A 16,865-nucleotide genomic window follows, 5' to 3' on the forward strand; every position below is an offset into this window, starting at 1 on the left:
CAATGCTCTGATTATATTGCTGTGTATGCTCGGATGCTGTGTATTGCTGTGTATGCTCGGATTAAGCATAATCAATCTCCCCCCAATGACATCCATTTATGTTTCCAACTATCTAATTTATATTTAAACTTGCCAATTAACCATTCCCATTTCTTAATTTTGAATCCACACAGTTTTAAAATGAATCCCAAGTAGTTGAAACCATCATCTATATGGTTGGAAGATATCCCAAAAAGCTACCTTATTTCCTCCAATACTGATTCATCTTTTCCATTATGTATTAATTTTGACTTTGTTTCATTGAATAACAGTTCAGAGGTATCCCCAAATATCTTAATTCTTTTATGAAAGATGGACCATTCAGCAATAGAAATCTATCCCCCAAATAAAATATCATCTACGAACATAAGATGTGTTACCTATAGGTAATTGGAAACTCTGACCCCTTTGATGTGGCCTGTGTCCCATGAATCCTTCAATTTCCTGCTTAATGTGTCTATTAGCAGAAGGAATAGTAAGGGTGACAATGCATATGCCTGTCTCAACCCCTTATAGGCTGAGAAGAACTTAGAAGGTAAACCATTGATAACCACAACAAAATGTGTAGATTTAATACATCCCATGATCCATTTTGAGTTATGTCTACTCATACCCATTTTGATCAACATTAATAACAAAAATTATCAATCAATGAAGTCATAGGCTTTAACCAAATCCAAAGTAGACATGATTTATGATCTCTATATTTAATTGAATGGATCATCTCCTGTGCTATTCCAATGGTGTCTTGTATCTTCCTTCCTTCCATAAATTAAAATTGTTCTTGAGTAATAAAATTCGATAAAATCAATTTAACTCTTCTGGAAATCAATTTATATATCACTTTATAAACCCATTTACAAAGGGATATGGGCCTAAAATCAACAAAATTTTACAGATTCTTCTTCTTAGGAATCAATACAATAAACTTGCCATTTATGGCCCCCGAGATATATCCCATGTCATTATCTCTATATATGTAATTATCAGGAACAACCTCAATTCAGTGGAGCTGGTGGAATAATTTTCTTTAAGAGGTGCTTATTTTTTCAGTCTAAAGCCGGTCTAGAGAAAGAACTAACCATTAACAAATTTCAGAGTTCAATTAACAAATTTTCAAAGCTCGTGACCTTAAAGTTGACTCTCTTTCTTGCTGATGGAAAAATGTGTAAACAACATCCAAATTTATGTGATTCATAAATGGTAATAAACTAGATGAAGAGTGCATGCACTATGGAAAGACAAATGTTAAGATCGATTTTGAGGAAGTCTAGTTCATCACAAAACAATTTTACCATATTTTTTCAACATGTGTAACAGGAAAAGGATTGAGATGACAGATGGTCTTTCCAAAACTGTTAAAGATCCATTTTAAGTCGAGTTCATCACAACCAATCTCTTTTCAACATGAGTACAGGGAAAGGATGGAGATGGCAGATGGTCTTTCCATAACTACTTTCAGGTTGATTCATGGTCGTTGGCACATTATTCAAGAGAATTAATACTTACATGTTCCAAGTCATCAGCATTCTAAGTTTATATGTAGGTGTTAAGGATTCCAACTTCGTGTCAAGCAACAAGTTGAAGGAAATAAATATGTGGTGAGTGCATATAGTATGGAAAGCAAGGAAAAGAAAGGAAACATTACCTAGAATTGCTTGTGTGTTGCAAACCCTACTCAACAAAAATGCTTCAAATGAAGGAAATCAGATTGCTTGTGCAGATAGTTGTGTTGTTTTATGGAGCAGCTGCAAGTATGTGGATGGAATTAATAGGTGTAGATAACAAGGTAACTATGAGCCTTTGGTACCCTCCAAGTATTAATAGGCAATCATGAATGATGCTTGAAGAAGATTGTGCATACATATTATTAAGCTGAGGAGTTATAATTCCATGTCCAATAGTAGTCTAGTCAAGTTTGAAAAATATTAAATGGACATAATTAAAACCAATCAAACATTCACATATTCATATGCACTGAAAGCAATGATCCACACATTTGCCAACTTGTGGATGGCCTTCAGAATCACCAGTAGGTTAAGAATAATTAGTTCACCTCAAATATAATGTACATAATTGGACACATGAATTCAGTTATAACATGATTGGACATCCAAGGTGAATGATATTACAAAACCAAAAAAAAGTACATTAACGAGTACTTTACTGAAAGAACCACGGTATCAGAATCCCAATAAAAATGACAACCATGGTGTATACACATAGTCGAGACCTATATTGATGCTGATCAATGTTTGCCAATGGAATGAACGATGATCCTGAATCATCTCTGGCACCTGCATCTACACTTGAGATTGCTCCAACCATTAGATCAGAAGAGATTTTATGGATCTTCGCAACGTGCTTTATCGAAAAAGAATTAAATCGAGCACTCCAGATTTTTGCCTCTGTAGAGGGGCCTCAAATTGTCTGCGCGAACATTGTAGATGCCTTCCATGTGATTACAGATTAATTCTGAGTTTGTCAGCACTGTTATGTTATTCACCCCATTGTGTTTTGCCTCTTTTAAACCTGCAACGAGTGTAATGTAGTATGCTTCGTTATTGGTTGTCTTTCCCTGCACTTCCCATATTCTATAAATCACATGATTTTTTGCCCCATTGTGAAGGACAATTTTTAAAGATGCTGGACCCGGATTAGGGCGGCATGATACTTCAATGCATAGTGTCCACTTTTCCACCATTCCATGGGCTTAGAAGCACTGCATAGTGACAACAACAAAATAGATTCATGTTAGAATACTTTAACATGACAAAATATCCTGATTGAAATTGATTATTTTTATGCTGCCTCAAGTCTGAATGCACATCCTTGAAAAATAACAGAAAATACCATATCAGTGATAAGACTTAGAGGATGCACATCCTCAGCATCAGCAAGTGTCAGAGGATGAGTCCTCTACCACAATTTGGCTTGACAGCTCTTCAGGTTAATTTTGTTTGGTTTATCCTTCGGTAGATTAACTAAAAATTAGTTAATGGTTTGTTTGTGTTGTTGTAAAACTTTGAGAAAACCCATACGAAACAGAGAAGTAGAGCAACAGATCTCCCGCCCGAGAAAAACAAAGATCAAACAAAGATCTCACCCTTCAAAACTTCTAACAGAGATATCACCATTCAAGACTTCTGCAGTGGAGAGCCCTACTCATACCCACCTTTCAGACACCCTACTGGTTTGAAGTTTGAGGAGGTAGGAAGATGAGCAGCAGCAGCATTAGCAATGAGCAATGTGAAGGCATAGTAATACCCATGTAACAAGATTTTAAAAATCTATCAACATGGCATGTTGCATTTGCACATCAGTGGAAACTTTCATAACTAATTATGAGCAGCATTTCAGAGTAACAACCTCCATATGAGAGGTCAAAGAATATGGCAAGCTGTGATGGAAGATCTTTTGGCACAGGGGATGAACAAAGCCAATCAGGTAAGCTCTACTAGTTTTCTCTGATGCATATTCATATATCAGAAAAGTGTTGAAACTTGGAAGCCATGAAAATGGAATGTGATCTATGAATTGATTTTTTGCAGGCCATTCTTACTGGTTGCTCAGCAGGTGGCCTGGCTACATTTATTCATTGCGATGATTTTCATGATCTTCTGCCCAAGGGTGCCATAGTCAAGTGCATGCCAGACGCTGGATTTTTACTGGATTCGTATGTCCTCAATAACATCCTATTTGATATCATGCACACCCATGCTTTATTTCTATTCTAAATTTTATGCACATTTTGATAGATGTCATAAATTTCATGATGCAGGAAGGACGTGTCACAACAAAAACAATTTAGATTTTACAGTAATCAGATCATCACATTTCATGTATATATCTGACTCTGATATTTCCTTAAGTTCATTAAAGGATTTATTTTGCTTTCTTCATATCTATTTTTCATTCTCATTGTATTGTTAAATTTGATATTTTATTGTAGGGATCTTTAAAACATTTTCCAGGGGCTTGCACTTCAAAAATGAATCCTCCAACTCTGGTACTATGATGTTCATATAAAGTTACCGTCACTTGAAATTATGTTATAATTGCACTTCCCTCTAAGAGTTGTTACTAACATTGGATGATACAAAATGGCAGTGCTTCTTTCCACAATACCTCTTACAGATCATCAAAACACCACTTTTGGTTGTTAATTCTGCATATGATCCATTACAGGTTAGATACAATTTGTTCTGTCACTCATACTTATTTTCTCTGTAGAATATAACATATTGAATAATACTGGATATGTTTTCAAGGCTGGTATTTTGTTTCTACAGATTGGAAATATTTTGGTACCTGTTTCAGCAGATCCAACTAATAGTTGGCAGAACTGCAAGAGGAGTATTTCGAACTGCGGTCCATCGCAATTGAAAATAATGGAAGGTTGAATTTTAAGCAATATACAAGTCCCTTGTTTCTAGATTGGGTCATAGCTCTCCACGGATATCCATCGATGAAGATTGGGTTAAGTCAGAGAAATACCTGAACTCGGATGCAGCGGATGGTTGCAGCGGATGCGCAGAGCAGTCTGAACTCGGATGCAGCGGATGCGCAGAGCAGTCTGAACTCGGATGCAGAGGGTTCGCGAAGCAGGATGCAGGATGCGCAGAGCAGGTTGCAGAGCAGGTTGCAAATTAATTTTAATGAAATGGGCGCGAGGGAAGGCGAGTTTCATTTGAAAATGGATCCGTGCGCTGACGTGGAAAGCGGGAGGCGGGCAGGCAATCGTGTGGTGGGTCCCAGGTATGTCGCCGGAGAATACAATGTCGCCGGCCGGAGTCATGTATCCATCTTATGCCATCCGCTGCCCATACATAGCTGGCAAGGGCATTAATGGAGCAATATATGGCTGGTTAGCCCTTGCCCTTGACGAACCGGTAGAAACGTCATCCTCTGCCGAAGTCAGCAAAGCAACCCGCGCAAACCTCATCTTTGCCGAAGTCAGTATTTTAGTTTTCTTACACGCATGTGAAAGTGTGTGTTATTTTTTTAATACCCTAACACACTAAAATCCAGGGGATGCGACAATATCGTCAAAGACTCTGCACGTCTATCGGCAAAGACTTCGTTGCACGTCGTTGGCATTTTGCGCGTTTTGGCATATAGCCAAATGGGGACACTAAGGAGACAAATCCATTGTAATTTTGAACCTGCTCACCACTAGCCTTTTCTTAATGTCTTAAACTATACGTTTGGGTTTTGTATTTTGGCAGTGCCTTTTCTCGTGCTTGGGGAAGCCTTTTCTTAATGTTTTAAACTATACGTTTGGGTTTTGTATTTTGGCAGTGCCTTTTCTCGTGCTTGGGGAAGGTTTTGTACTTGGGCAATGCTTTTTTGTCGTCCTTGGAGAACTCAAATGCTAAAATTCCATTTCACAGACAACGGCCATCTTGCTGGTATACACTGAACGAGAGTTGAAAATTAAATGTTGTCAGACAATAATAGATCTACATTATATTCGTTAATGTTAACTCACAACGGGCATATACACAAAATGAGGGTTTTGAATTAAATGTCCCCAAAACAATAATATGTCTACTTTATATTTGTTAATGTTTTGAAAAATCAAATGTTCCCAAACAATAATATAACCACGGTATATTTGTTAATGTATATTTAGGCCGATAGGCTTTTCTTTGAATGAGCTTTTTCATCTACCTCTTGTTTCTATGATTGACATCTGGCGTGCACCTCCAACTAGCATATGATTGACATTTGTCGTGCAACTCCAACTAGCATATGATTGACATTTGTCGTGCAACTCCAACTAGCATCTGGTTAGGCCGATAGGCTTTCCATTTCTGTTCCTCCTCTTTCCGCTTTCTGCTCTTCCTGTTCTCTTCCACGACCTGCTACAATGTTTTCGGGCTCTTCCACGACGGCGTCCAACTCGCTTTCCATTTTTGTTCTTCCTCTTTCCGCTTTCTTCTCTTCCTGTTCTCTTCCACGACCTGCTGCAATAATGTTTCCGGGCTCTTCCACGACTTGCTGCAATAATGTTTCCCGTTTCTGCTATGCACTCTATTGTGCACGACCTAGCTCTTGGTTATTCAATGTACCCTGTTTACAGCTCCATTTTGCTATACCCTGTTTACAATATCCAAATCTGCAAATTTATTCTCTCCAAATTCAAATCCAGCGGCTTCCAGTACTCTATCAGAAAACAATGAGCCCACCCAGGTTCATATTCATTCTTCATGGCCATTCAATTAACGCTGGTTTGTTTTTTATTTTTTATTTTTGGAATTTGTTTTATCGTCAGGATTCATTTGGTAAACGCCTAGGAAGCAGAAACATATCGGTTCCCTCACCCAAAAGGGCAAGAAGGGAAGGCAAGGAAGTGGTTGAAGCAAGTGAAGATACCCCTCTTGTGAAAGAATAGTGTAGTATCTGTTTAGAAGCAAAATGCCCATCTGAGTTTTTCAATGGTATGGTTTGTTCACACAAGTTTTGTTCTAATTGCATGGACCTGCATATCCAAAGTAGATTGAAAGAAAAAATGGGGACCATTCATTGCCCTGAGCCCAATTGCAGTGAGCACTTAAGTCCTCAACAGTGTCAATTGATCCTTCCTAAACAAACCCTAGAAGAATGGTGTCTAGCATTGGTGGAAGAAGAGATTCCCAGTTCTCAGAAGTTCTATTCCCTGTTCAAGGATTGCTCGGCACTCTTATTGAAGGATGTGCCTGAAGTAGGAAGCTCAACTGAGCCAACTGTTATTGTTATTAAAGAGTTAGAATGCCCTAAATGCAGAAGGTTGTTTTGTGCTCAATGTGGTGTGCCATGGCATGTGGGTTTAGATTGCTCTGACTTGGAGAAATTGTCTTTTTCCGAGAGGGACAAAGATGATTTCTTTCTCTTAAAGCTCACCAAAAAAAAATGATTGGCAACTGTGTGGAAAATGTGGACAAATTGTTGACAAAACGTCTAGATGTTGTCATATGATTTGCAGGTCAGTAAACTGGTAAAATGCATTTTTGTTGAATATTTTTTATGATAATACCCTATTTGTCTTTGATAAAGATAATTGGTTCCAATCTGAAAATTAGATTTTTTAATCGTAGTTGTAGGTTATGATATCTTTACTGTGTGCATATGGATGCCTAAGTATTTCCAATTGAAAAGCAAAGCTACATACTAATTGTCCATGACTTAACAAAGATGTTTCTTCAAATGTATCTAGCTTAGGCAAACCTGGTATTTGAAAACTACTTATCTAATATCTTTCCCTCGCCTCTAGTGAATCTGTCATTGAAATTTGTTGTTCAATACTGGAAAACTAAGAGGCATTACTTGGTTATTTAAGCCACAAGGAGAACTGAAACATATGGTGGTTGGTGTTGTTTCAGATGTGGTTACGAGTTTTGTTATAAATGCGGCTCAAAGTGGAAGAATGATACAGTGCCTTGCAAATGCTCTGGGTGGGAAGAATGATAAAAGGAGGTGAGATTTTCCTGGATTTGGGACCTGGGAGACAACAAAGTTGTGAAAAATACATATGGCTGTAAATATTGTTTACCAAATTCCATTGTGGTTTCTCTTTAAGTTGATCTTTGCAATGTAGTCCTGGTTCTCTTACACAGCGGAATTGTCTGTTTTTCAAGTTGTATAGATGTTGAACAATTAATGTGCATTCATTATTGAACATGTATAGTAATGTTGTATTCAAGTATGTTTACAATGTTGTGTTCAAGTGTATTCACAATTTGTTCTTATACCAGAACGTCTTCATCATGAATAACTTGATTTGTTTCAAAGAACATGTCATGAAGATTTCATTCAAGAGATACATGCTTGACCAAATACAAACTTAAAATGTAGTAAGTTCAACCCCATATCTATTGTGGATCTTTGGTAGTCAGGGTTCTTGTGAAGTTTCATGAGTCAAGAGAAAGCCTCAAAGGACCTTGTGAAGTCTCTTTACTGAAATCATTTTGAAGACTTACCATCGCAGGTTTTGGATAATGTGATCAGGGGTGTTCTGAAACACATATCAAATTGCATTGTAGCCACATTTCTCAGTGATAACGTTAAGCAGTTCAATACAAATGTTGTTATGGGAATTGTGGTTGATTTGAAATTGCTAGAATCTTTTGCAGATACTCAATTTCATGACAGTGGCTTGAATGAGCTTGAAGGTGCAACAGATCCAAAAAAATATTTGTTAGAGGCAAGGCAGTTGGTTAGTCTTTTATTAAACAACCATCCAAAGAATTTCATGAGTCTTGTTATAAGGCAGAAGCATTATAGTTCTTTGGATTACAGAAAGGCGGTCATGATTTCTGAGAAATACAGAGATTCATCTGACAGACTCTTTGGAACCATTGGTATGCGAACTTTGAAGCAAAATGCAAAGGAAAAATCACTTGAGATATTGATAAAGAGACTGAGAGAGTTGAGTTGATGTAATGACTAAAATGCTTTATTTATGGGGTTGGAAAATCGTCATTTTGTAGGGTTAATAACCTTGTCTAATAATCATTACCGGAAAGGAGGCCATTGCCTCAATTCTTCTTCTTTCTAAGTTCCTCATCCTATTGTTTTGTAGTCACCATCAATAGTCACCGCTGATGTTTTGGTAAAATATTCCTCCTCGAGAGCAGTGGAATCTTAGTTAATGGACATTTATAACAAATTCTTGTGAAGTGTGGAGGATGGAGAACATTGTACATCAAGATGGGGCTCCATTCATGTATTATCACACTTGCAATGTAAGCCTTCCAGGCCCATGTATTCATGATTTTTCCTTTTTATTATAGAAAATATGTCTAAAACAGCTAGGACAACATTTGAAATTCTCAAATTCTCTTCCTTTTTTGGTTCAAGCATGTCAGCATTTTTAAATACATGTGAATGAATCTGGACCCCAAGAAATACATGTTGAATCAGAAAGTCTTGTGGTTTTCTTTATGTTCTTCTGCGTTTACATGCTTCTCTGTTCTCTTTTTCTCTTCCAGTATAAAGGACTTACATTCCTAGTCTGTTTTGTCTCCTATATCTTTTACTTTATTTCAGATTTAATAAGTTGTACAATATCAATAGTAGCTCAGAAGGTGGGCTGGCGGGCAGTGTAGACTCCAAATATCACAGAGGTTCTATCAACCTATATTGTGAGCTATCTGGTGCATTATACCTGTCTACTATCAGAAAACAGTAGCTGGATTCCTATTATGTAACATGGAGCTGGCATTTTGTTAGTTTTGATTCAAAAGTTTCAAATTCAACTTGCCATAAGATCTTATCTAATTATTTATTAACCTACATGTTTGAACGAATTCCTTTCTTCATAAATTGTTTAATCCTTTGTATGGAAATTTGAAGTGTCTAACACTGATTAGGATGCTTAAGACAAATGTACATTGTATATGTGATAGTTCTCGTTTCAGAAACTTTGTATGCCTATTGTACCACCCATTTCATGATAGCTTTACATTCAGTGATATCTAGTGTGTTATTCTTTTATTCAATGTGATTCACATCAAGTATATTCTCTTTTTACTCATCCAGAGGTGATGATTTAATTTGAAGGCTAAAGATCTAAAAATAATTGTTTATAATTATAGTTTTAATTTTGATAATTTTAAGATTTGGTCTCTACCTTTTTTAAATTGTTTTTTCAGTAGTTGTACGTTTGAATGAAAACAACGTGTTTTTCTATTCTGTTTTGCATTACCCAAATTGAATTTGAAGTTTGCTTGATGCACCATTATTATTCAATCCTGATAGAGTTCCGAAGATCTCAACGCAGTTGCAGAATGACTCCTTCCAACTACACAGGGATACATAAGGGGTAAACAGAATTAGAAAACAAAAGGAGCGTGTCTTTATTTGTTTTGCCTGAAAATGAAAAATTAGAAATGGAGTTTCTTGAAGAGTCTCATGATTTGATTTTCTCAATCAGTGGTGTAGGCTTCTCTAAATCTATGGATCTCATTTTTGGTGCAGTCAATTTTATAGAAAGACCATGCAAAGTTCACAGGATTTGCTTAAGAAGTACTACCCAGCGATATGAATTATATAGTTTGTCAGAGCTTCGTAGTGAAAATGGTCTGCACTATCCATTGTGAACAAATAATGAGTAGAAGTATTAAAAAGATTTATGAATAATTAAGTAAATGAAATATCAAAAATGGATCTTACTTGGGACAATAGATTTGATACAAACTGCTCATTTTTAAATAAATTCAAGACATATTAATATATATATATATATATATATATATATATATATATATATATATATATATATATATATATATATATATATATTTATATGTAAAGAAAGATTTCTCAACCTTTATTTAAAATATTTCTTATTGCACTGCACTAATGTGGCACGTTTCATGAAGAATATGAATGAAAGTTGGAGAAGATTTACAATTGTGGAAGCATATGTTTGTGTCAAAGTTGTTGTTGTTGTTGTTTTTTTTTTTTTTTTTTTTGAATTTGTCTACTCCTATATTGATATAAAAAGTTATAATTACAGAGAGGCAGTGGCCTCGAAATGTCTAGCCCATAGAGGCGGCATGCTTACAATACCTCGCTTGATCACTGACCAAAAATACTGGTTAAAGACTGACTAGTAGATCTTCCATGAAACAGAAAACGCCCAGACTGAAGCTGAAGACTGACCAGAGGAATATTTAGACCAGGACAAGTTAACTGAGCCCGAACAAGTAAACAGTTATGTGTTGCCCTTTCAAAACTGGAGACTGACCCAAAGAACAGCTTAAACCGAAACTGAGACCCAATGACATAGTCAGGAGAATGCCGCCCTCACAAGGGAAACCGACCATTTGACATTGGAATAAAAATCTGAGCCTGAGAACTGTAAATCATGTGATGACTATTAACCATAAGGGAATTGAGCAGCTTCGAACAGCAAAGAAACAAAAACCAAGAAGCACAGACCTGATTAGGCTTCACGAGAGGTGGTAGGCGCCTCTTCAACAATGTAGACACCCCTGGTGTGGCAGCAACCGAACCAAAAGAATCCTCTCGAAGCTCGATGGTGACAGAGGCTATGAAGGAGGAATTATGGAGAGTGCAGGGGGACCGAAAACAAGCAGTGTGAGAATGGGAATATTGAGAGCACTCTGCTATATTTTGCTGCCCTCGACCTCGACCATGTCCACGCCTAGTAACTTGATAGCTATCAGTGCAGAAGTCTGAGGCTTCAGTCGAGGAGTCCGAGGTAGTGGAGGAGGGCTGGCGGGTTACGCAGCCTCGAGAACTTCCTCTTCTGCAGCTCATTCTCGAGCGCAATCTAGGCATGTTGAAATGAGCCAGAAGAGCTAAACTGGCAGCAGCAGGAAAAACAGAGGAGGAGCGACCGCTGTAGTTGCAAACAGGGCTATGAGAAGTGTGGAAGCCCAGCGATACCTCAGCACAGCAATCCAGAGTAAAACGATACCCTAGACTGGCTCGAGAGCGAAGCGCTGCGCCAGTATTGGAACGACAAGAGCTCAGGGGAGGAGCAAGAGTGTAATTTAAGAGGGGCGCCATACCTAAAGAAATTGCAGACTGGAGAGGGGGAGCGAACGGCATTAATGCTGCATTGATGTTTTTCGCTGAAGACATTAAATCTGGCTTCACGCGAGGCCGGATGGCGGTGGTAGTAAGCCACATGCCAGCCCACCAAGCCGCCCTTGTACAACTTGTCACGTTACACACCCGCATCCGGGAGTGTTTGTGTAAAAGTTAACCAATACCCAAATTGAAAATACAATTGAGATTTTAATTAATTTAATATATATAATATTTTAAAATGTACATCTTATATGGTTTCCAACATTCATTATTTTCTACTTTTAATATTTTTTAGAAAAATACTTGTACCTTTTAATCTTTTATCAAAATTCAACAATTCCAACTTCATAAGTTTATCGGCCTCTCTTTGAACCTTTTGGGACAATTGCTAGTTGTTAATGTTTTGCAAGAGGAAAGTTTTCTTCTTTTGTATGAGTGACTAAGTCGCCTATATATTAAATGCTCCCAGAATAATAAATGACCTCACTTTTTGTGTGATTTTTAATACTCATCCTCCTTTATTTTAGGAGTAGTCTATACGTGCGAAGAAATGGAGTTGATGTGACGATAGTTAGCAAATTCCAAATTCAAACGAAAAAAAATTGATAGTATAAAATTCAATAGGGTAAAAATTTGAGAATATATATCTTACAAATTTTAACATATTTAATATTGTTTTCAAAATTTGAAAAAAATGAATTAAACTATAATTCTATTCAAAACTTCAAAGAAAATCTATTAAATTTTTCGGTCACAATTTTTGTCTACTTATGTCTAAAATTAATGTTTTCTTGTCTACCTATGTCTAACATTAATGTCTTCTGTCTATTTAACATGATCCAAAAATAAAAATAAAAAAAATAAAAAATGCATCAAATTTATTTGTATTATAAATTGCAAAAACAAATAAATAAAATTTAATAATATGAGTTACAAAAAATGAATGTTAGAGTTCAATGTAACGAATAAGATATTGCATATTAAAATAAACTTCAAGTAATTTCCATATGTCAAGAAATTTATCTGTCAATCATTGTCTCTACTAAATCTAGATTTATTCAATAATAAGTGTGTGCATATTAACCTTTGTGATGAACCACAAAAATAAACCTCTCTATTTAAATTCCACATCTGTAATCTTTATTTTCTCGTCAACTACAATGTATTTCGACATGGTAATCACTATAGCCCAAATATTTAAATTCCACATCAGTAATCCTTATTTTCTAATGGTACAATATCTTCCGACATTGTAATCACTACCATTCAAAAATAAATTAAGTGAAAAAAATGTCTCAAAATCTTTTCGACTTTTAAATATAAAACTCTCTTATTTTCTACAATATTTTGATAAAAACTAAATATTTTCTAAAACTACTATTTTTAAAAAATCTTTAAAAATAATAATGTGTTGTTAGCATTGAATGCATCCACTTTAAATGGTATTTAATAATAATGATACCATTTGTCGTGATTATTGTACTTCATTAAATACCATTTAAATTATTAAATCATACCATTAATATGGTATTATTACCCACTCGTATCATATTTTCATCTACATTAAAATATGGTCATTTCCAACGTATTGAAATTATTACCATGATTATCATTAGCTTTACCATGACCCTGATTATCATTGGCTTTACCATAACCCTTTCCTGGATTCATTTTCCTTACACCATTTCTGTTACCACGTAGTTTCTCGGCTAACTGTTCCCTCAACAGTTAGTTGCTACTCTGAATGTTGACCAAGCTATCAAAGATAAACCTGAGAACACAGAACATGTACGACATCGACTATAATTATGGAAAATTTTCCAAAATGGGGGCTGACATACTTACTTTGAGTGGTTACAGGGGTTCGAGGGTTCGCAGATTGGAAGTTTAGGAAACTAAGGAAGTTATTGCAGTTGTTAGTGGGTTGTCCCAGGACATACATAAGTGGTTTATAAGAAGAACCTCCTTGTTAGAGTTTCTAGAACTGTTCCTACAAGCGGCGTAGAACGTGGTACATAAAGGAAAGGGATACAATCAGAAATCACTAACACAACTCTGGTCAGACGTCGCATACTTCTTAATCCGGTATATCACCTGTGAAGGTCCGCTTTCTGTTATTTTTAAGTATCATTTCAAGCTCCTATCCTGTCTCCGATTTCATCAAGTTCATGCTATAAATATCCCTTCCTTCCTTTTGAACAATTTACAATTGATGGCCCGGTCTTCTCGAGCCGCTCGCGCTAGGCATTGGTCGTCCTTACAAATCATGGACTTATTAGATAACTGGTAATTCATGCCTTATTACAGATGCTTATAACTTGGCAGCAACAGGTTGAATTATTAGAGGAAGAAATTGTAGTCATGATGCCTATAAGGCCATAAGAGGAATTGCTTGAAGAAGAAGAAATCAAACAAATACTTGAGGAGGTAGAGGAAAAAGGGGATGAAGAAAGGAGGGATCAAAAATATGATTTGGGGGATGGGGAAGGAACTTAGGAGACCAAAATGGAGAACATTGGCGGAATGGAAACTTCAATTACTCCCCCTCGTTCACCACTTATGGCCTCCCTACCGAGAGGATCGAGGAAATTATGTTCTCCCATCGTTGTGGTAATAGAAGAAGTATTTCCTCCCAATTTAAATTTTTAGGAGTTTTTGCAGAAGAAGGTGCTGCCGAGACTTCTTCACAAGAACCACTATTGGAAAATGAAAGGAGAAGGTGTGGTCGAGACTGCTCCATAAGAACCAGTGTCATAAAAAATGGAAGAAGAGGGTGTTGTCCGCACTGTTCCACAAGAACCAATGTCGCTTTAAAGAAAATGGAAGAAGAGGGTGTTGTCGAGATTTCTCCACAAGAATGAGTACCGGCTTCATAGAAAATGGAAAGAGAAGGTGCGGTCGATACTGCTCCACAAGAACTAGTACCAATCCCGAACAAATAGAAGATAGTGTTAGAGTCTATTGAAGAATGTGCCAATACTGATCCGCAAGAACCCGTACTAGCTTCGAGACACAATGAGGAAATTTCAGTAAAACAAGAACCTATTGAAGAGTTTGCCAATATTGCTCCATGAGTACTGAGTCAACCAACATTAGAAAAATGGAGGAAATTGTGATAAAACAGGAACCTGTGGAAGAATTTGTCAATACTGCTACACAAGGACCAGTACCAGCTTCGGGACAGATGGAGGAGAATGTCGTAAAACCAGAATTTGTTGAGAAAATGTAAAAAGGAAAGCTCTCATTCAGTGTCAGAACCAACTATTTTTAAAAGAGAATGTTCAGTTAAAGATGGAAATTACAAAGTTAAGGAAACGGGTTACGCGGTTGCAGAAACGGCAAAAAGGAAAGCGAAAAATCATTCGTGGTCAAATGTCTGCAAGCCCTAGAACCAGTGGGACAATTTTGGCAGCTATACAGTTAGAAGATGGGGAGGTAGTCTTTTCATCTACCCAACTAGAAGACAAAGAGGTAATCTCGACATCCACATAGACCGAGGCACGTCTCCATCTTGAAGAAGCACAATAGTTTATTTTGGCTGCAAAGATCCAGAAGTGGAAGGTCAGTACTTTTAGTTTCCAATGTGGGGAAATTCTCACTGAGGCTCATCAGAAAGAAATAAGAGAAATTCTGGGTAATGCGGTAAGGGAAGTTTCCAGTTATATAACTCATATCAAAAAATCTCGAAAGCAATGAAAAATGTTGTAGAACAGGATCAAAGAGTTGCAGGATCAGGTTCAGTTGTTGAAGACTAATAAGGATGATATTTTTACTTTAGCACAACAAATGATGGCATGCAAATCCCCTACTAACTATTACGCCCTTTTTCTTCATGAACAATATTTGTTTTTCTGTTTGGAAAGTACTCACCAGGAGTTAAGTCATAAAATAGAATACCCCATGCAATTGTTAAGGATTTTGAGAGCTAATAATCATATTAACTAGCATTTCTATGTCAACAATACATGCATGATTATATCCTAGAGATCGATCAAACATTTAACCCGGTACCATTTGAAGGAGATATCCAATTAAGGGCTTTTACATCTTTTGTGATCAATCAAGTCAAATGGAAGAAGACCCTTGATACATTTGAGGAAAATCAAGCAAATCGTCCATTGATGGATAGGATGGAAAATTTCCAATCTGGGGATATTTTCACTAAACATCATTGGTTTATCAAATTAGAAGGTTCAAAGGACCAAATGCTTACAACACAATGATGGTGTGTTGACCTGTGTAGAAGGAATATCTACACTTTTAAATAATAGGCCAAGGATTCTTATCAAAGGAATTGGATATTTTCATCATCAGCATTACGAGCACAAGAACACTTTGGGGCATTTAATTTTTCAAGAACATTGGAGAGAATCCCACGATATATTGCTTGCATGGAACACTCTGTAGTTGGTTGGCTGGGGTTAAGGTTCTGATTTCCTATTATCTGGTTTCCTTATCAGGATGGGCCATCTTATGTTGTGGATGAATATTGGTGGAAGGACATCATTCACACAAATGGATATAAGCTACCTGGGACTGATATGGAAAAATAATATGATCTCACTAAACTCCATGTTAGTCACAGTGGGTCTAATCCTGGTCTACGCAAGAAGCAGTTTTCATGAGGACATACAACCAAGCCAGTTGGGGGAAGATGTTGGTCGATAAAATTACCCATTTTTATCTACTTTCACCTGTCCCTTTCTATCTATTTTATAGCTCTTATGAGGTCGATTTGTATCCCAATTAATGAAAAGGTATATCGTATTTCTATGTCTTCTTGAATTGTTAATTAATGAAGCAGTAATCATAGGGGAATGATGCTTAGATGATTTGCTCGCATTATTCTTTGTAGATTCATATTAGTCGTTGCTCAGTGGAACATAACCTAGCGTGATGTTGTTGACTGTAAACTGGCAGCGCTATTCGAGGACATAACCTTCAACTAATCAATTGTCAAATAACTAGAAGAACCAACTCTACTGCTATCTTTGTATTATGTTTCTTATTTGAGGAATTATTGTATATCTTTTAATAGATAAGGTCACCATGATTTATGGGTTTGTTAAATGTTATTCATGTAATGATGGTTGTATAAGTATGGCACAGTTGAGAAGAATGATAGGCTTTTATTTTACGTGTAACAATAGAACTTCATCTCTGTAATTCCCTTTATGAATTAATGTGAATTCCAGATTATTGTAATTTCATGTGATCTCTAATTCTCAGCCACATCCCTAATCTTTAGAGCTGGGCCCGCTCTCTTGATTAGGTGTTTTTGG

The 16,865-nt window shown here is 36.5% G+C and overlaps 1 protein-coding gene and 1 pseudogene across 1 annotated transcript; one reads left to right on the top strand and one right to left on the bottom strand.

Annotated features, from left to right (window-relative positions):
- Window positions 1-1,985: 1,985 nt before the first annotated feature.
- Window positions 1,986-4,916, bottom strand: LOC149248058 (uncharacterized). The gene is made up of 2 exons (XM_089455993.1): window positions 4,537-4,916; window positions 1,986-2,761 (listed from the first exon to the last, which is right to left on the bottom strand). The coding sequence occupies exons 1-2, from the start codon at window positions 4,835-4,837 to the stop codon at window positions 2,715-2,717; spliced, it is 348 nt and encodes a 115-aa protein (XP_089312119.1). The 5' UTR covers window positions 4,838-4,916; the 3' UTR covers window positions 1,986-2,714.
- LOC149248059 (E3 ubiquitin-protein ligase RSL1-like) lies at window positions 4,836-7,488 on the top strand (annotated as a pseudogene).
- The last annotated feature ends 9,377 nt before the right edge of the window (window positions 7,489-16,865 follow it).

The sequence above is a fragment of the Pinus tabuliformis genome, chromosome 7, assembly GCF_031772625.1.
Source record: "Pinus tabuliformis cultivar Carrire ecotype Pingquan chromosome 7, CPIR1, whole genome shotgun sequence".
Classification (NCBI taxonomy): Eukaryota; Viridiplantae; Streptophyta; class Pinopsida; order Pinales; family Pinaceae; genus Pinus; species Pinus tabuliformis.

Coding starts and splice junctions, on each gene's coding strand:
- LOC149248058 (XM_089455993.1), bottom strand. CDS start 4,837: ATGACTCCGGCCGGCGACATTGTATTCTCCGGCGACATACCTGGGACC. Junction 2,762..4,536: donor TCCGCTGCATCCGAGTTCAG/GTATTTCTCTGA, acceptor GTCACTATGCAG/TGCTTCTAAGCCCATGGAAT.